At 39.3% G+C, this 21,796-nt stretch overlaps 1 protein-coding gene across 1 annotated transcript in view; it reads right to left on the reverse strand.

Annotated features, from left to right (window-relative positions):
• Positions 1–1,918: 1,918 nt before the first annotated feature.
• LOC123789423 (immunoglobulin lambda-1 light chain-like) overlaps positions 1,919–21,796 on the reverse strand; it is a 28,113-nt gene continuing 8,235 nt past the window's right edge. Inside the window, exons 3-7 of the mRNA XM_087860639.1 lie at positions 15,361–15,367; positions 11,599–11,660; positions 6,564–6,893; positions 4,481–4,528; positions 1,919–2,224 (exon numbers count right to left, since the gene is read on the reverse strand). Coding sequence (XP_087716765.1) covers positions 2,082–2,224; positions 4,481–4,528; positions 6,564–6,893; positions 11,599–11,660; positions 15,361–15,367 — 590 coding nt within the window. The 3' untranslated portion in view covers positions 1,919–2,081. The remainder of the gene's footprint in view (positions 2,225–4,480; positions 4,529–6,563; positions 6,894–11,598; positions 11,661–15,360; positions 15,368–21,796) is intronic.

Raw genomic sequence — 21,796 nt, forward strand, 5'->3', positions numbered from 1 at the left:
GCTGTCTCTATTGGGGTAAGTTGGCAGTACCTATCGAAATGACCAGTGCACATGTCCAAAGCGACATAAAAATAATATTATAATTTCAGTATATTTTATGATAGTAAAAGATTGAAAATAATCCCCTGGGCTATCACAGGAAACTGATCTTATAAAGTATCTTACAAAGTGTACAGTCACCAATGCAGTACTCTGCAGCCATCTAAGTGTTCTTTTATACCGACATAAACAGAGCACGAGGATACATAAGTGAGAAGTGCAGAATAATGTACGTTATCACTACCTGTGTGTTAGAAGGAAGGAAATGAGATCTATGGGTATTTACTAATTTTTTATAACTAAATTCATATTTGTCTAAATAAAAACTGAAAGGATGGGCAAGAAACAAAAGTGTGACCTGTAAGTTGTGGGCAGGTAGAGACAGTGGTTGTAGTAAGATTTTGAGTTTCAATTTTTAGAGTTTTGTGATTTTGGAATATGAATACATGTGATTATACATGTGAATGAATAATCTAACAATTTTAGTAGGGTCTTGCCGTGCATATTTCTTCAACGACCTTCTTTTTTTCAAAAAAGTTTTTATTCATGTAATCTCGACACCCACTGTGGGACCCCAACTTACAACGCTGAGATCAAGGGTCCCTCACTCCTTCCACTGAGCTAGCCAGCTGCCACCTCAACACCACTTTCGGATTAATTTTCCGTTTCTTCAACAGTCTACATTTTTGCATAGATGCATACTAGTCCATCACACGACATCATTTATTTTATTTTTTTAGTTTCTTCTTAGGTGTTGGACTTAATTTGGAACTGTTGTACATGGGGCTATGGGATTGCATATCAATCTTAGTGCATACCTTGAGGGAGTGTGTACGTGTGTGCAAGCAGGTGTGTCATCTCTTATTTCTAAGGCAGAGCTGCCAACCGCAGATGCTGGTGTTGTTGAGGACTCGCATGTACCCCCAAAATTAGCTCATCTCATCCACGCAACTCCAGGAGACACAGCACACTGTATCTGCATTTTTACAAATGATAAAATTATGGCACAGAGAGTCCAAATAGCTATAGACTCAAGCCCTTGGGATTCAGAGTTCAAGCACTTAACCCTTCCACCTCCCCACGTTTCTGGTGTTAATGGGGCTCTCGTGGGGTTCTTGTACGATCAGGAAATACGGTCCCCGTGAAACACGGGGATAGGTCTGAGCACACCCGACAGTCATGTGACATGTTATACTGTCACCACCAGAGTGTCTTCAACCAAATGAATCTGAATCTGGTAATCTTTGAAGGAGAAATAACCTGGGCACCTTTACTGGCTGTGGCTCCCCTGGGCCCAGTGCCCCAAAGAAGGCATCATAAGGAATGTCTCACGGAAAGAATAATGTGGAATTGACCAATGTTGAACTGGAAGGCTCAATTGTCATGTTGCCCCTTACCTTGGACTCTCAGTTAGATTGCACCAAATGAAAGCACACAGATGCAAAAGTAGACTTTTGATTGTTTTTATTGCACCTATTATGTAAAGCAGCACAAAATTCAGGTAGCAATGATGGCAGTCCGGGTGTGTAAAATAAACGACTTTGAAGCAATTATCTGGTTAAAGAGCCCCAGAGATGCAGCTAGAAGCTGTGTGTTGGCTGTGCTCAGAGGCATGGGGACTGCGTGGCTGAGGGGCTGGTGGACACTAAGGAGTGAGCGGTGCTGACGCCTCTGTGGATGGTCCCCCGCCCCCGCCCCCCCGCCAAGTCATGGCAGCATTTGTTCTCGCTGCAGAGTGTAAGTTTCTGTTTGCCTGAGGTTGTAAACCTGTTCTGCAGAAATGACACAAGAGAAAAAGACACATTTGAGCTGAAATATACCAGTTTGTAAACCTGTTCTGCAGAAATGACACAAGAGAAAAAGACACATTTGAGCTGAAATATACCAGTTTGTAAACCTGTTCTGCAGAAATGACACAAGAGAAAAAGACACATGTGAACTGAAACACACCAATCTCAGGAGAAACCCCCATTAGTTGCTCAGCAGACATTTTTAGGGACAATAGCCAATGGAGATAAGTGGGTCCTTGGTGTCACCATGTGTTAGGAACTCTTCCCATTGCCACAGAGCGCTGTCCTCCTGAGCAGACAGATGGCGGTGATGGCGGAGTAGACCAGGCTCTTGAGGAGGAGGACGACGTAGGTGTAGTAGGCAGACGTGTTCGTGAGCTGCAGCTGCAGGGTGTCTGAAAGAAGTCATTTATGAGTTTCACCTTCTGTTCTTCTGAAGGGCTAGGACTTATTAACGGGAGAGGGGTCACTTTATACATTTTTGATGACCTAGATTGAAGGATTCCCCCACACCAGCACAACCTGACGATAAACGTCTGCACCACCAACACTACCACCGCCACCATCACTAAATAACTCAGAATCCAGCTTACAGGTCAAGTCCATCAGTAACCTCTGGGAAATTCACTTAGAACATTCTAAAGTATTAAAAAGTAAGGCTATGTCTTAGATGAATGAGTCAACCTGAAAAAGCATTGGTTAAAAATAGCTTTTACCATTTCTTCACCCTCACCATGCCTGTGAGTAATAGTAATAGCTAATATGCTTTAATCACTAACTAATTGGCAGACATTTAATTTAAGAGGTTTGTGTGCAAAGCTTTAATCTTCACTGAATTTTTCAATAACCTAAGAGATTATTATTTTCATTGCCATTTTACAAATAAATCGAGGACAGAGAGCTAATTGGCCTGATGTCATACACTAGTAAGTACCACCAGCAAGATTTTAACCCCAGCAACATAATGTTCAAGAGCACATTCTTACTTACTCGGTGTTTCTGCACCTTCACGTGTCATAAATACTCCCGGCAACAAAGAGTTAAGCATAAATATAAAGACGAATTGCAGATTGAGAAGCATCTTAGCCATTACACATTGTGCATTGCTGAGATTCCTATCAAGGGTACTATCAATGGAAATTTGGTTGTGTTCAAGGTAGGGTGGCTGGGAGGTTTGAGCAAAGAGGACTTTCGTTGTGATGAGCACTGGGTGATGTGTAGAAGTGTTAAATCACCATATTGTATACCAGAAACTAATACTACACTGTATGTTAACTAACTGGAATTTAAATAAAAACTTAAAAAAATAATAAAGTGGAAGAAAGGGGCGAATTTAAATTCTCTGCGACTTTAGGAGGTCAAAGTCACGCGCTTGTCTTTCCTGAATACCTTTATTGTAGTTATGATGCTATAGGATAATGCCATTTATCAGCCTTTAAGGTTTCGCAGGAAATACATGATATCAAGAAATAATTAATGTCAATGATGGTGGGCCAGACTGGTTACTCAATGAACCATCAGGCTCAGTCTGTTCACACCCAAATTTCTTTTATGTGTTTATCTCCAAAGAGTCAGGACTCCAGAATCATTAGCTCTTGCCTTGGTGTGGAAAAGGACATCAAGTGATGCTGTATTCACAATTCCTTGACAAAGGGTCCTTGGTCAACTAACATGTTAGCTAAGGTCTAGAGGCCCCTTGATATTGGACATGGAGGGCAGATCAGCAGGGCTAGAGCCAATGTTCCTCGTCACTTTCTTGTTACATATGTTGGAAGAAAGGGCCAGAAACTAGTACTTCTGTGTCAGCTAAATGAGATACACTATGCTAGACATTCCACATATGCGACATTATGTCTTCATTTACTGAGTGAGGGGTTATTCGTGTTATTCCTGCTTGGCTCAGAAAATGTAACTACCGTGCCCATATTCATGCAGCTCATAATTACAAGACTGGGGTTAATGTCCAGTCTGTGGCATTTGAAACCCTGCACTCACACCCCTCCCCATGTGTGCACTTGTCTCAGTGACTTGGCTTTGGGATATCTTGCTTTATGATCAAAACGTGGCAGAATAGAAAACTGAGCAAAGTGTATGAATTGCTAATTCAGAAGGTCTGGGTGGAAGCCCCAGATCTCGCTGTGTGGTGTGGTGCAAGGGGCTGAATTAATTGTAGCTCCTTGCCCTCACGTGTAAAGTGGGAATAAAACCCTTTATAGTGAGTATGAAGAAAATTAAACAAAATGCACTCACAGGGCAGCACCATGCCTCTTGTACAAGAGGCTCTCGGTGTCAGTTTATGGTATTAACTACCAGCAAGAACAAAGACTTAAAAAAACCTCTGAAGCACCCGATATCATATTTTCCTCAGTCAGTAGAAACTAAGGCCACAGAAGGAATGAAGTCCATTGTTGAAAGAATTCAGAGCACATCACCGCAGCCCTAATTTATAGTCCTCTCCCACCCACCCCGCATTTACGGTGTGAACATGACTTCTGAGAAACGATGGATTATCTTAAAATATCACTCAGTCTATTTTGCAAGCTCCAGCCATTCTGAGGTTTCTCCCTGAAGCCAGGGGAGTTCAAAAGCTGAGTTGATCAGGAGGAAAAAATGCTGTAGCATAACATAGAGGCAAACAGACAAACACTCACCATCTTTATATCTCAGGGAAGGTTTCGTAGAGTTAATAGCAGTGAGCTCTAAAAGAAATGAGGACAAGTATTATTCAGTTGTTCATATCCACTCTTTGACATTGTCTGGGTTGTGGATAGATAGATAGATAGATAGATAGATAGATAGATAGATAGATGGTAGAATTTGTCAACCAAGAGCAGAGAGTCGTTACTCGTCTGAGCCCCACAATTCCAGAACTGATTGTGCTGAGTCCGTGTATTTCAGTAGACCAATTCATATATTGTATTTCTGCACATGAAGACATCGAAGGTCATGAATGATGCATTTTTTTCTTCTTTTCTCACAACTGGAGGGTAATGTCTAAGACTATCTTGTTTTCCTTCTGTGCTCCTAGCTCCCAGCACAGAGCCTGCCGCACAGTGGGTGATCCATAAATACTTGCTGAATGGAAAAAGAACCCGAAACAGCGGCTGCTGTATAGTCCTCAGCACCCACCACTGACACGAAGGGTTGATACCTAATAGTTTAGGTAAATTCCCCTTCTTAGCAAAAGAAAGAGGCCCTACATTTCCAAATCATTCATGTTCCCTATGTCCCCAGCTCCTGCACGTGATTTTTTGGAGTGGTGGGTGGTGTTGGCGGACATGACCACGATACTAATGAGAGCCAATGCCTATTGAGTGATTATTACTGTGCCAGGCACTGTGTGAAAGGTTCCCAGGTATTAGGTCATCTGATCCCCTAGTGACACTGACGTGAGCTGTATTTTGGAGGATTCCATGTTAGATGAGAAGAAATAAGGTGTAGAGAGTCTAAAGAACTTGCTGGGAGTCATACCAGTGATTGGCAGAGTCAGCCCTCAAAGGACCATCGTAAGGGTTTAGATGAGCTAGAGTATGTGAAAGTACCTTGTAAAACAATCCATAGAAATCGATAATAAGGCCACCATTGTGGACTCTCAGGCATCATCTCTTCCAGTATCTTACTCTTAACAAATGACCTTTTTATTACAGCAGCTCTGCCCTTCAGTGCACTTCTCTCCAGGGATAGAAAGATTGGCCAAGTAATAATCATAGTTTTCTGAATATATAAAATGGAGGTGAGGGTTGAATTTCTTTACAGTGTAAAAAAACCAAAAACGAACAAAAACAAAACCCTACATGCATACAAAGACAAAAATCCTTAAAAAGATCATTGACTGTTGGATGGAGGAAGAGAGTGCCAACATGCTTTGGCTTATCCTTTCTCTGTTTGATGTGTCTTTGTCCATACAGATATGGTTCTGTTATGCAAATTATTCACTCCACACAATCTTATTTTGGTATGCTCTTAAAAAATAAATCTGAGCTATAGGCTTTGGAGTAAATCCCAAGAATCAAAAAGGTTGTATAATCACGTTCAGGTGTTAAAATATTCTTAAGAACTGACACCAGGACTGCGATAATGTTTGCTGAGCAGCATTCACCAATGGCAAGTAATATATCCGTTATGTAGAATGGAAGAATGATCGTACATATTAGCCTCACCCAATCTATATTTACCAAACTTCACCTTAGAGTGGTATATAAAATTAAAATCTGAGAAATCCGAGACCATACTACAACCACAGTGACCAAATTATTGTAGCCTATAACTCATTGTTTATGGATTATAGTTTGAGTAGAGCAAGGTTGAAGAGAGAAGGACTTTGACTGCTGAGTAGAACATTCCTGAAAGATGTGTAATTGTTCTTATTTCCTGATCAAGTAAGATCATCAAAGATGGTTCTCTCTTGAGCATTTATGGTTTGTGAGGTTGCTTTCATGTGTATTGTTTCATTTAATTTGTACAATGACCCCCCAAAAACATCAGTGTGACCTCATATTTTGGATGATGAAACTGAGGCAAGCGAATTTGTCTTTTTCTCTGTATGTTCCAAAGTCCCTTCTACTTCCGTTCTACGGGGAAATAGCAGGACATTTGTGCTACCATTAAAGGTAACAACATCAATGAAATGTTTCCATTTGTTTCTTGTCATCAATATTTGACAGAAAAGATGGGTTATTTCCTTTGGGAAAAAAAGGGTACTGGAAGGTTGCATTCATATGTACATGTACCTACCTTTTTTCTGTGAAGGAAATAGAATCTCTTGATCAACTCCTCCTTTATTCCGCTCGTGGTTGACGATACATTTGTGGTCTTTATCCAATGACGCTCCAGTCACGGTCAGCCAGCTGAATTTCATGTATGTGTCGTTAGTCTTCATGGTGTCTCCCTGCTGCGATGTCAGAATTGTTTTGTCATCCTTTTCTTGCCAATCTATCTTAATAACATCAGGGAAAAAATCCTCAAGAAGACAAAGATATGTTCCAGCTTTATGGAGTCTTCTTTCAGCAATTGAAGGAAGAAAAATTGTGGGCTTGGGGGAAATGTCTGCATTAAGGCTTCTATCTGTGGGGCAGTAGAATAGCAGTTAAAACATTATTAGAGTCACACAAACATCATGTGGTTTGGAACCACCCAGCACAGTGAAATGAGGAAATCCGCCGTAGAAAAGAGCGATTGGATTTCTCATTTGAGAAGAAAAGGAAAAATAATCTTTTCCTGGGTGGCTCGTAATACTCTTTTTTTTAGGAAAAAGTTTTTGAGGATTTCTCCCTGCGTAGCAAAGCTCCTATTTTTATACTAAATCAGTAACAAAGGTTGAACTTTTATTCATGATACAAATAGAATTAGGGGTGCCTGGGTGGCACAGCGGTTAAGCGTCTGCCTTCGGCTCAGGGCGTGATCCCGGCGTTATGGGATCGAGCCCCACATCAGGCTCCTCCACTATGAGCCTGCTTCTTCCTTTCCCACTCCCCCTGCCTGTGTTCCCTCTCTCGCTGGCTGTCTCTAACTCTGTCAAATAAATAAATAAAATCTTTAAAAAAAAAAACAAATAGAATTAGGTCATAATGTACTTATTTTAAGATTATACATCTTGCTTGTAGTAGGAATAGTATTTTATTGATTATAATATTAAGACACTATATATTTCTCCAAAGATAAACTTTGTTTTTAATTTTAAAAGCGTGTTAGATAAAAAAGATTAATTTTTCAATTATACATGATATTTACATAATTTTAGGCTCTAGTCAATATATTGAAGAATCTAATTTTCACCTTAGAAACTTTGTGTGTTTTTTTTAATAGGAATACTTCTGATTCATTAAAGTAAAGAAATTGAATATCAGTTGATGAACTTGAAAAGTTTCTGGGTGGTAACACACTGGTTTTACCTCCTGTCCCTTTTCTTTAGCTAGACTCTTGATGTTTTATTCTTTTTAGCATAAAGTGAATTTTAGACTTCCACAATTTTCTCAGTGGAATATTAACTGAGCATTAAAATAAAGTACTTGATTAAATATGGTTAGTGCCTACATTAGTGTCCAATAATATTATATAGTTTTTCCTTCAACATTCTTTTTTAAGCTTATTAAGAGTGATTTTTTTTCAGAAGGAAGCTTCTTTTTTAAAAGATTTTAAAAATATATAATGTATTATTTATTCCAGGGATTTTTATGGCCAAAATCATTTTTATGATGCATAAATTAGAAACCAGATTCCAAGATAAATAAACCTGTACAACACATTTACATACATCATTTGCATAATCACAAAATACATTGGAGTTAAATTGTCTGAGTTATTTATATTTTATAATAATAAAAAGTCATTTTAATAAAAAGTATGGGCTCCACTACATTTCCTTCTACCTTTGAACATAAAATTTTACCCACATTTCTTGCTAGATAATTACAGGCTCTTTTCTTCTGCTTTCCTCGGGGCTTTTGATCTTCTAGTTTGATTTCATGGCCTAACCATAGCTATGTATTTTTTTTTTAAAGATTTTATTTATTTATTTATTTATTTATTTATTTATTTATTTGACAGAGAGAGAGAGAGACAGCCAGCGAGAGAGGGAACACAAGCAGGGGGAGTGGGAGAGGAAGAAGCAGGCTCATAGCGGAAGAGCCTGATGTGGGGCTCGATCCCAGGACCCCGGGATCACGCCCTGAGCCGAAAGCAGACGCTTAATGACTACGCCACCCAGTCACCCCTGTAGCTGTGCATTTTATTTAAGCTCTTCTCAAAGAGATTTTGGAACCAGGCAATATAAATAAATGAGAAACAGTTCGTGCATTAGAACTTGTTTCTTTTTCTGCCCCAGAGCTTGACAGTTCGGTAAGGTCTACCTCAAAGTGACATGAGAAATGGGAGCTGTTTACAAACCCTGCTCTGAAATACAGACACAAAACAGTAGAATGCAAACACACTGAAATGCCAGAGCGTAAGGTGAGGCTTTTGTTCCCAATATTATCCCTCACGAAACAGGCGTTGCCTTATGTTTCAGCCTCTCGTATTAAAAGAGGCTCTTCCAATGCTCTACTTTGATCAGACAACACTACTTTGAAGAGATATCAAGCTAAAATACACTCAACGCTAGTTTTAGAGGTAGAGCTGGTAAAAGAGAATAAAGAAGTATAATATGGATTTGGTAAATATTACCTGCAACGAAAGTCTCTACATGTTATGCTTACATTGCAAAATATAGAAGACCACAGTGGTCTTCTATATTTCTATTTAAAAATCCTTTTTAAAAAATTTTGTAAGTGGGTCATTTTCTCTTTAGATAAACTATCCAGTGATATCATCATAAGGGGATCCCCAAACAGACACTCAGACCCTGAGACGACTCAGAAATTTGCTCTAATGTAGGTGTTTCAGATGTGTGTGAAGAGTCTGAACAAAATTTTTAATGAAATTGAGGGCAAAAAAAGCAGTACTTCTCAACTGATGTTTGTATTGATATAATTTTTAACTTTGTGGGTAAAATTCCATTAAGATATTAAATATACAAGTGAATATTTGACTTTTATTCATATCACTCTAAGTGTATATATTCAAATTACAAAACCTCCTCCCTTTTTCCTTTATGGCTGGATATTTCCACTGAAACATGAGACCACCTTATAGTCAGGCTAACAATACTTGAGACAAGGCTTATTACATTCTCAGCATTTAAAAAAAATTTTTTTTTTTAAGATTTATTTATTTATTTTAGAGACGGAGAGAGAGAGAGAGTACTAGCCAGGGCAGGTGCAGAGGGAGAGAGAGAGGGAGATAAGTAGTCTCCCTGCTGAGCACGGGGCCCAACATGGGGCTTGACCTGCTGTTTGATGTTCGGTGATACCATGACCCCCCACCATGAATCAAGCTGAAATTGAGTCAGATGCTCAACCCAGGTGCCCCTACATGCTCTTAATTTTTAAAAGCAGGTAACAATGAGTCTTAGAAATTGAAGTATTCCACAAATTAGACCATTTGTTCTAAAGCGACCTGTAGACTAGATGGTAATAAATATATTTTTTTACATTCCTGATTTCATAAAGATCTCCAGTGGGTGGTCTTTGAATTCTGGAGAATAGAAATTCTTTATCACTATGTCCCAATTTTTATGATAGCTATTTCCATGTTTAATTTCATATACCATAACACCATTCACTTGAGATTGTTGTTACATTAATAAAATGAATGGATGGAAATCCAAAATGTTAAAACAATAACAAGTGTCACTATAAAATTTGAATTTTTTCTTTGCTTTTTCTCTTTTCCAATTTTTTCCAGAATGAGCATTTATTTTTAAAATTTTAAGAAAGCAATAACCAGATTATACAGAAAGTGATAGAACTAGAGTCACAGTCCATATTTCTCTCTACACCACCACACCCTCCTCGAAAACAGTTTTCTAGGAACTCATGAATTATGTCTGTGTCACCATTATTAAACTTGATTGCTAGAATTTACATCGATTATGTAGTCGGTTGGAAAAAAAGAACACCAGAAACTTGCTTTTCTATTTATGAATTCATTTGTGCCTATGATCACAACCACTGAGGAAAACGAAATATATTTCTTCCATTTTTTCAATGTTTTATCACCTTTGTGAAAAGTCTTTGAAACCTCGACTAGACCTAGTATTCTAGAAACATCCTTCTGAGATGTTCTCCCTCATTCAGGCAACATTTCATCCTTAAGGCTAATGAAGAATGAACAAATTTACTAGACTGAAATTGGGGGGGGATTAGTTTATGACATTCTTAAATACGTTGCATAGTTAAATATTTTGGTGGTTGATATTAATCATCCTTCGACCAAATGAAAGTTTAGCAATTTTTGTTCGTTCTTTTCCATTGGTTATTTTTGGAATCACATAAATAAGATGTACGATCTTCTTTACAAAACTTTCAATACAGAAATCCCAAATGGACCTAACATTTCCTCCTCTTAGGGACCTGCAGCTGCTGCAGCTATGAGCTCCTTGTTGATGTCCTCCGTGCTAAATCAGGTAGCAGCTACCTTCAAGGACTGGGATAGAGTCACCAATCTCTCCAAGAATCATGCTGTCCCTTGTGTCCAAACTGGGAATTCTGAGCCAGCACCAGCACTAGCCCGCAGCCCCTGCATTACCTGCCTACCTTCCCTACCCTATACAGAAGAATGTAAAGAAAATTTACCTGTAATCCTGAGCTGTGTGAAGAAAGGAGCATTATTAATACTAGAGGTAGTTAAATAAAGTGTTTCCCACTCAACAGACTGTCTACAAAAAAAGCATGTTGAACCAATAACTCACACCAATGGTTTGTAGACACAGTCCTAAAAATATTTTAATTTCAATCCTGAGTATATTTCAGTGTTTGTGTATTTTCTAAAAGTAATATTTCTTTTTTTTTTAAAGATTTTATTTATTTATTTGACAGAGATAGAGACAGCCAGCGAGAGAGGGAACACAAGCAGGGGGAGTGGAAGAGGAAGAAGCAGGCTCATAGCGGAGGAGCCTGATGTGGGGCTCGATCCCAGAACGCCGGGATCACGCCCTGAGCCGAAGGCAGACATTTAACCGCTGTGCCACCCAGGCGCCCCCAAAAGTAATATTTCAATCTGCTTGCAAGCAGGGAAGGAAATAAACCATTTGCTAAGTAGTTTTCTTTCCACTAGAGTGACCAGTAGCTGCAAAATTGCTGTCCATATACTGAGGGGATCCTACATTGTTTTTTCCTGAAAAGCATCTATCAATTTTTCATTCACAGGATCAAAACAAAATAAAGTCACTTACCTGGGGGAGTTACTATGAGCTTAGTTCCTTGTGCAAATATCTTGATCCAGCCTGAGTTATCACTCTGGTTAGAGCTTCTACAAAAACATCAGCCTTCTCTTGAGCTTCACGGCAGGGCCAGCAGGTAGAAACCTTGTACTGGCAATTTGATCTTCTGGATTCCCTTGGAAATCCTTGAATATAGGATTCATAGCATCTGCTATTATAAGTTTTCCTGAGATTAGTTGACCCAAATGTCTGTTTTCCAAGGAGGCAATAATCACTGAGAAATGCTGATAAAAACCAGAAACAATAAAAGCAAAAGAAAAAAGAGAGGGATTGGGAGTAACGGGTCAACCAACTATTTATCTACATTACCAGGAAAAGTATTCAGTGAATTAAGAGGTTTTGATTTCCAGGTGTTCAATTGTGTGAAACTGCTCAGAGATGCATCAAAGGAGAAGCCTTCTGTTCTCACAAACACCAGACCTGCTGCGTCAGCAAATTAGGATTGTATTTCTAAAGAAGGAAACTTCAGTAACCCAAAATGCAGCTATACCAACAGAGATAAACTTGAGAAATGTGAACAATGGTCTCCATTTTTTAATCAGCTACTTTTACAACTTGGCAACATGATTCTTTATCACACAATGCAAAATGAGAAAATAATCTGTGTAATGACATTATTTTTCCTGAAATAAAAAAGAACTTTGTAGAAGTCATCTCCCATGAGATAATAGATTTCGATTTAACCCAAAATTTGAAAACAAAATCCATTTCTCTGAAATGTTGAAGGAAGAAGCCTTTTGGAAGCTATTCTGTGATCTTCAGAAATGCACATGTAGCCCTGCCTCCGTGGTTAACTAGCTTTGGACAAGAAGCTATCTCTGGGTTTGCCATCTCTGGGTTCCCATGTCCCCATTTGCTTTCTGGGCATTGGGCTACGTACGTCCAAAGCGCCCTTCCTGTTCCCACAGCTTATGAACCTGTGACGAAGAGCAGGAAAGGGTCTGCTGTGGTTGCTCATGTGAGAAAGGAGTTGAGGGAGAAAGAGAAGGTTTTCTTACAGGTGCCTTCTGACTTTGTGACATTGTGAGATCCCAGCAGGCACAATAGCATGGGACATGAGGACCTTACTGACTATCAGGTAAAAATTTGTTTTTCTTATCTGTGTCTAAGCTGGAATTGGACTAGTCTCACAGGTGATATTGGTTGAGCCACATAGGATTCATTTCAGGGACTCTTCTTTTTTTTAGTTGGTACCAGTGGATAATGACCTTCTCAAGGGAAACCCAGACTGCTTGCCATGTATGTGAACTGCTCTGTCTGGTGTTGGGGTAAAGGGGAGTTGATCCTGAAAGATTCTCATTTTGGTGTCTCCATTTGAAATGCAAGGGTGTGAGATCAGAGGTACCTGAACAAGTTGGGAGTGGCCATAAATACAGTGAATATACAAGAAAAGAGTATATTCAACCTACAAACCCAAGCCAAAGAGCCATAAATCCATGGGGTTGGCACTGCGAGTGACTAGTCAGAATTCTCTCCAAATGAGCATGCTTCAGGACTGGGAGGCAGTAGCAGCCCTTGTTCCTCAGAGGCAGGGCTGGGGGAGGAAGGTTTGCTTCAGAACCAAGGAAAGACCTTCTCAGTAAGATTTGTCTCAGTGTTATTGACTATGTTCCTGTGTAAAGAACTATCAGATCCCAGAAGACCTCACCTAAACCCCATGTTGTAATAATTCATTGTTATCTTTCCCTTCGGAGTAACATCCTCACATTTTCCTTTAGGTTTTGCTTCAAACACACCTATCCTTGAGCTCTTTTTCACTCTGAGTTAGAGATTTTCCACCATATTTTGGGAGAATATGTGGAGCTGTATAGCTATTGTGAGAATGGGAAGAAAAGTCTTGTTACTACATGTAATGACAAATAAGACAATAATCACACAACTTGATTCAGAAGTATGTACATTCTGGGGCGCCTGGGTGGCACAGCAGTTAAGCGTCTGCCTTCGGCTCAGGCCGTGATCCCAGCGTTCTGGGATCGAGCCCCACATCAGGTTCCTCCGCTATGAGCCTGCTTCTTCCTCTCCCACTCCCCCTGCTTGTGTTCCATCTCTCGCTGGCTGTCTCTATCTCTGTCAAATAAATAAATAAAATCTTAAAAAAAAAAAAGAAGTATGTACATTCTACAGATCAGTAGGTTGCAGAAAGTTCCCAAGGCTTGGTGAATATTAACAATGACTGTAGCTGTTGCTTTAGATGCTGGGATGTTTCTAGATTCTGCTATGAATGAAGAAAATACTTAGAGAAAAAAAATATCTTTTGGTTTGTAACCCTCAACTCTTTTCCTATTCACAATTATTAGCTTTTCAAAACAAAGCAAACTTTATTATTGTTGGGAGGACAATATAAAATGTGCCTTTTAAAGAATCCCTGACTTCTGTGTTAGCTGAGATGGCCCAGTGAAGCAGTTTAGTTGTAATGGGAAAGGACACTGTGATGTGTCGACCTTGTGCTAGACCTGTCCTGTATGGAACCTTCTTTAGTCCCCAGCAACTCTGTGAGAAAGATGTAATAACTTTCCTGGATCATGTTGTCAGTTAAGAGGCTGAGCAGGAATTCAAACCGAGGTCCATGTCACTTCAAAGGCTTGTATCTTCCATCATTCATTCATTCATTCATTCATTCATTCATTCATTCAAAGTCAGCACACCATTCTGCACATGGCATTTGGCTTACTTCCCCAGAAACTTATCATAGATGGAGAAGCAGGACACTAACTAGGACACCAGTGAGGTCACTAACAAAAGCCAACTGAGGCCCCAGGGGGGTAAATAGAAGATAAAGTGACCTAACTGAAAAAAACATCACAGATTGGGTGCTTGGGCTCCTAGCTCAGAACTTGCTGCGGACACAGACACAGAAGAAAAGTCTGGTAGAGACAATAGCCAGGTCCCTCTGGCAGGTAGGAAGGAGCATGAATGTGTTGGCAGGGGTGTGGAGCTGTGGGAGGGTTTTTGTTCAGTGGCCGGGGAGCATTTCCACACAGTGTATCCCAGCAGGCGCAGTAATACAGCCCAGCGTCTGCCTCTTCAACTCGGTGTATTCTGAGACTCGATGGCAAATCCCTCTGCCGTTTCCTGGCTTCATATCTTTCCTCATCAACCTCTTGTTCGTGGACCACATTTTCATTTGAAGAAATATACAGAATTCGTTTTAGAGGCTGGTCTGGCTTCTGTCGGTACCAGTGAATATACACATTATTCCTTAAGCCACCTGTTTTTATTTGGCATTCTAAAAATGCTGTGTTTCCTTGTTTCTTGGTAATGGATGGTATGAGTTGCGTTATTAAAATGTCTGCCTTTGTATCTGAAAGGAAAACAAAAGCAACAGTTAGCAAAATTTTGACATTCCTTAAAATAGTACACATTTGTTTTCTATTAATGACAAGCTTGGGGTCTCAGGTTTACATTTTCTTCCTAAAGAATCCAAGGGCATGGTGGAATTTATCAGCCTAGGTTCAATAACTATACGGGCTTTCTTCTGCCCACAATGGCTGACTTGATAGTCTGTGCTTTCTATCTCCTTTTTTCTCTGAGTGAAATGTCCCATGGGAAAGGCCACTCACAGCTCCACAGGGTGGCCACCAGGATGACCTGTGTCGGGAGCAGCATCGTGCCAGGTCTTGTCAGGAGAGGTGGTTGAATACTGGGCTGATCACAGAGCAAACCTGAGGGCTGATTTAGTGAGAGGAAGTGGTGCTCTGCACACACAGCTAAGACCCATAGACTGCAGAGGAAGGAGCCCACAGTATTTACCCTAAAACATCCTGCAAAATAGGGCTACTAACTCAATTTATCAGTACATCTCTCTCATTACCGTGTGATTGTTACCATCAATTGATAATTAGTGTAAAGAAGCCATTTCTACTGTATGGTGACTAACATAATATAATAAAAAATCATTAAAAAAAAAGAAGCCATTTCTTTTTAAAGGACTACAGTTTTCATTGGTTCAAATCAGAGAGTGGGAGAAGGAGACGGGGAGAGTTCTTACACTCTTCTTCTTCCAGGAGTTAACGATTATCTGCTTCTCTCTCTCCAACCTCCCCCCTCTCTCTCTGTCTCTCTCTAGTCCTTCCATTACAGTTTATGTAATTTCTAGTGGCCTATCTTTATGTTAACTAACCCTTATATATGTTCTACAGAAAATTCTTTCCTTATATCTCTTAAATCTACTGGTGAGCCTTTCAGGGCATTCTTCATTTCTGTAAGATTTCTAAAAGGGCTTTTATTATGTTGAAAGGTAAATGCATATGAAATTTTGTTAGATATTTCCAAATTCCCCCACAAAATGATTGTATTTTGCATCCTTACGATCAGTATATGAGTCCCTGTCCCCCCCCCCCCCCCCCAGTTTCAGCAATGGAATGTATTGGCCACCTTTTAAATTCTTGCTAATTTCATGGGTGAGAAATGATATCTCAATGTACTTTTAATTGATCTTTAACTTATAAGTGAAGTTGAGCATTTTTTTATATGTTAAGGGTTATTTTTATATTTCTCTTCAAAAGTTGGCTTTTCAAGTCTTTTGCCACTTTTCTACAGGATATTTTAAATGTTTTACCTCCAGTTTTTTAATGGATTTTTTATATTGGGGATAGTTGGCCTTTATGCGTTCTACAGATTGCAATTATTTCCTAGTGATTTGTCATTTGTCCTTAGGTTTAATTTATGCTGCTTTTTGTCATGCAAGCTTTTTTTTTTTCATTTCAATGTAGTACAATTTATTAATATTTTTTCTTATTGCATCTTGAGTTTTTGTTAGTTACAAACTCATTCCCTAAATTTATGTTGCATAACAGAGGCTGGCAACTTTTTTTTTTTTTTTTTTTTGTAGAGGGTAACAAGATAACAAATATAACAATTATTTTATTTAGGCTTTTTTGCTTGAAGGCCTCTGTTGTAATTAGTCACCTCTGTCGCGTAGCTCAAAAGCAGTCATACACAGGAAATGAATAGGCATGATTGTGTTCCAGAAGTGTTGGGGGCAGGTATCCTATTATAATGTCCCCCCCAAAAAAGTTTATTTTTATTTATTTCTATTATTTCAAAAAAAGGGAAGAAAATACTATGTTATAGGTTTTGTTTTATATTTCGTTATTTCTTATACTGTTTTATTGTTTTCTATTATATTTTGTTGTTGTTTTATAATTTAAAGTCAAATCAGCCAATGTGTTTATGGCTATTCTAGGAGGACAACACTTGAATTCAGACTTAGCAGAGAATAGTCACCTATTTGTTTCAGGAATTATTTTGTGAATAACAGTTTGTCTTCTCTTTGGCTGTAGGAAGCACAGAGTAAATGCACAGAGTAAACGCCATTTCTACAGCTTGTGTTTCAGAGGCAGGACAGTACCTGGTACAAGGACAGGCCCTGAAGCCAGAAACCAGCCCTCTATCCCCACCTGGTAACTCTGTGACCACAAAGTGAATAACGCCCTTATGCCTTTGTCTCCTCACCTGTAAAATGTGAATCAGGACAGCACCAATGTCTCAGGATTGCCACAGGATGAGAAAGATGATACCTAAGGGATTTGGAACAGTGCCTAAGAAAGAGCAGCAGCTCTGATTAAATGGCCCCTTCAGTCCTCCCTAGGCTCACAGCAGAACCCCGGGGGGGCGGGGGGAGAGGCCTGACAGGATTTTCCACCTTACTGTTTGATCACTAATGCTCCCCTCCCTGCCCCAGAGAATCTGAGGCCTGTGCAGAAGGAATTGTGCTGCTGGGGCTGTACCCGGATCTTACAGTGTGGAATGATCTATAATGCTCACAGTAGGAGAGGGTGTGAGCTCCTGTCCACATTCTCCCCATGCTCTGTGTACAGAGCAATAAGTGCTGAACTGCTTCAGAAAACCTGATGGAAATGAAGGAGGGTGGGATGAAAGATTTGAAAGTTATTTCATCTCTCTAAGTCTCAAATTATTCATATTACAATGGACAAAATGAGTATTACATTGCAAAAATATTGTAATGATTGTATATACATATATAATATCAGTAACATGTTTCCTGGCACTCAGTGCTTGCCTCTTTGGTTATGAGAAATGTTAAACAAAAAGAGTACATGACTTGGTTTCCTTAGGTCCTACTGCGTGAACATAATCCAAGTTTTCAGAGGTTGAGGAAGCAGTCCTGCGAAATAGAAGCCAGCCCTGAGAACAAGCTGAGGAGCTGCTCCTGGTGCTCGTGAGGGAAGGATACAGGTTGACACAAACCTGAGAAGAGGATCTATGTGGGTTGTCTGGATGTTGCAGGATTTCTTTTCCTTCAGTGTCGACAATTCTTGGTCACGTTGTTTTGACGAATGGAGAGGTAGACCAGATGACAGGAGAGTGGTGGGCAACAAAGCAAAGTTTATTGAGAGATAGTACAAAGCTCCCCAAGAAGGAGGGGACCTGAGAGGGTTGCCGCCCCCTCCCCCAGGAGTTTCTAAGTCTAGGGGTTTTTATGGTCTTGTTGGTGGGCTGTTTTAATCTGATTAATCCTCCATGCGCCTGTCACCCAATCAGGTTTTTGTCCACGCACCCTTCTACCTATCAGGTAGTTGTTCACATGGGAAAGGGTGGAGGGCTCCTTCAAGGGTGGTGTAAAATCCTTTTAAGTGTGGTTTGCTCTCAAGGCGGGGGGCCCTGCATGCCTTTCTTTGGACTATCCTTTGTCATGGGCACTTCTCATCCCAAGTTTCTAACAGGCACAGTAGTAAATACCCACATTTCCTTTTCCTGTGAATTTACTTCAAGGTCAAAATGAGACTGGGAGCATTGTTTTTGGCTACAGAACCTAAGTGAACTTGAGGACATGACACTGTTGCTAAAAATACGTCAGGGTGTGCTTCAACCAGTACAAGTGGCTAGATATCTCACACAGTATTTGGACTTTTTAAAATATTTCTCTGAAAAATTAACAGGTCAGTTTGCTCCAATTTAAACTGCCAAAAACAAACTGTTATCAAAAAGAGAAATTCTGGACACTCAATCTATCAAGATGCACCATTAAATCATTTCTTTGCTCTCAACAAAAGTTGAAAGAATTGAGAAGCAGCTATGAGCTCAGAGGGAGTAGAAGATGAATGCTTCCGGCAATGACATTTTGCTGAGAAGGCAGGACAACAAGAACTTGATGATCAGACAGCTCAGGTCAGGGGGAGCAGGGTGCGGCCTGACTTGGGTGGATCACGTGGTTCTCTAGGGCCCTTCTGTGTTGGCTGCAGACCAGGTCGGACACCCATGGGTGCTCAGAAGATCGAGAGAGACAGACAGGCTTGATCTGTGTGTTGGTTTGGGGATGATGCAGAGATTGCCTTAATTTTCCTTTACACATCCCGTGTCCCTCCCAGTTGTTCCTATGGTACCTATGAAAAGAGGCCTTTTATATTCAGTGTAAAACCTTTCACTTTGTGGATTCAGGACAGAGGGATGTGAAACATCACAGTTATTTTTCAATACTTATATCCATTACTGAGATTTCTATCGATACTGTTTGGGTACCAAATTAAAGTCCAAATTCATAAACAGTAGAATACATTTAAAAACTTAATTTGGACATCACAATATAGATGCAATTTCACAAAATCCAAATTTCAATTTTGTCTCTTTCACTTGTTTCGGACAACACCAGGTAGACTAGTGTGTAGAATGGGTAGTGGCTTGAAGGCTGCCTAAATCTTGTTGCCTGTCTCAAGCATATCTCAATACTTAGAAGACCTTCTAAAAGTAATTTTGGTATGGAATAGCAACCAGTACGATTACTATTTTGTGAGCATTTGCTATCCTTTAGGCACCGTACTTTATGTGCATTATTTCATTTTCTTCTCTCAGCACCCTTAAGATGCAGATATTATTATAGTCACTGTTGTACAGAGGAGAAAAATGCAACAAACAGACGTTAACTCACTTATCCAGAGTCACACACCTGGTACATGTGGGACCCTGGATAAGTAACGGGAGCTCAATGTAAAAATTCTGTGGAAAAGGGGAATATATAAAGATAACAATAAAAGTCTCCCGTTATTATAGCACTGTAGGGCAAACACCATTTTCACTGTGGTAAATTTATTTATAGTTTTTCCTTTACAGCATATACATATACACGTATACATAAAATTATATGATTATATGCAAATACTAAATTATATACATACATAATTTTAAATTATATATACACACATATATATATAACTTAAGCGGTTATTTACATATAAACTTCTTTATACTTTTAGTTTTACTATAAACTTATGAATAAATACTTTTATAACTGAAATTTATAAATAATTAAGTATAAATTTAACATCTTACAGTGTGTATTTTTCACAATAAATTTATGTGAAATCATTTTAAAGATTTTAAAAATCAGAAAAAGTGCAAGGAAATAAAAGTTGTCCATCACAGGCTTTACCACTCTTAAAACTTTGAAATTTACTTTGAAATTTACTTTGATTTTATAAATCTGTAGATTCACATGTCTGAGAGCTGACCACATAGGCAATACTCTTCTCTTTTATTTTTTCAATATTTTCAAGTTAGTATTTTCTATTTTTTTTTAAAGATTTTATTTATTTATTTGACAGAGAGAGAGACATCCAGCGAGAGAGGGAACACGAGCAGGGGGAGTGGGAGAGGGAGAAGCAGGCTCATAGCGGAGGAGCCTGATGTGGGGCTCGATCCCAGAACGCCAGGATCACGCCCTGAGCTGAAGGCAGACGCTTAACCGCTGTGCCACCCAGGCGCCCCTCAAGTTAGTATTTTCAAGCTTATCCCTTGAAATCACGATGTTTGGTAGACATCTAGAGTTTCAAACTTTGAATGCAACATCGATTAGCTTCACCATTTTCCCACCACGGACACTTCCGGGGGGTACTGAGTAGCTGATGCGGCTTCAAGCCGGTGGTGTTTTGCATGAGTCACGGGTGATTCTCCACCTTTAAATCCCGACTTCTCAGATTGTAAAGTGTACAGGAATCCTGTGGGAACCTTGTGAGATGAGATTGTCATTCAGTAGGACTAGTTGAGGTTTGATTTTCTGCATTCGTAACGAGCTCCTAGGCGAAGTGGATGTTGCTGGTCCATAAATCAGACTTTGAGTACCAAGGACTCGGAGTACTCGTCGAAATAATTTCATTTTCAAATATGCCATAATAAGCCATATAAGCAATGTAATGCCTCAGTATACTGAGCATTAGGCCTGCCCCAAGCACTTGCAAGAGGATTGTCAACATGTAGGTCAATATGTAGTATTGACATTACTCTTCTCAACACCTCCCTCAAATTAACATGTTTTCCATTTGAAAATAAGGAAAATGAATCAGAGATACGTTATGCGATCTATCCAGAGTAAGACAGCAAATATGGGGAGGGTGGATATGTAATAAAGGGTCATTGAGGAAACACTGAGAAATAGGGAAACCTAAAATAACAATAAATGTCACTCTCAGTGTATCGTTCCAGAGTCGTGATTGGCAAATGGTTTCCGTAGAGGGCCAAATGGTAACATTTAAGGCTTTGTGGGTCTCTGTCACAATTACTCAACTCTGCCATTGTGCAAAAGCAGCTATAAATAATCTGTAAACATATGGACAGGGTTGTGTTTCAGTAAAATTTTATTTACAAAATTGGGGGCTGCTAGGTATGGACATAGTTTGCTGACTTCCTGTTCCATCATAACCCTTATGAGTCATTGTAGTGTTTTAGTTTTTGTTTTTCTTGGGAGATACAGTATGGTAATATTATTCCAACGAAAATTAAAAATATGTAAGTATATTAAGTATCTCTTACATGTATAGAGTTTATATTATTACATGAACAATCTCATTATTAAATGTATGAATCAATAAAATATTGACTTATATATACATAATAGAAGCTTTTTGATAAAATGTACAAAATCTGTACATGTTTCAAGAAGAATTAAAAACACCTAATCCTTCCAGAAACATCCACTCCTTAAATTTCAAAGAATTACTTGGCATTTGTTCTTTTTATGTATTTGAGAGCTTACTACACATAAACCAGTTCTGTATTTGACATTTGCCTTGCTAATATATGGCGAATATGTTCACGTTTACTTATAATTGATCAAAAACCATGTTTTTCATGGCTCCATAATATTTTGTCACTTCAAAGCCTCATGGTGAAGGTACCCTCTTCCCATCCTGCTCAT

This window comes from Ursus americanus, chromosome 3, assembly GCF_024610735.1.
Source record: "Ursus americanus isolate L20-20 chromosome 3, mUrsAme1.1.p, whole genome shotgun sequence".
NCBI classification, from domain to species: Eukaryota; Metazoa; Chordata; class Mammalia; order Carnivora; family Ursidae; genus Ursus; species Ursus americanus.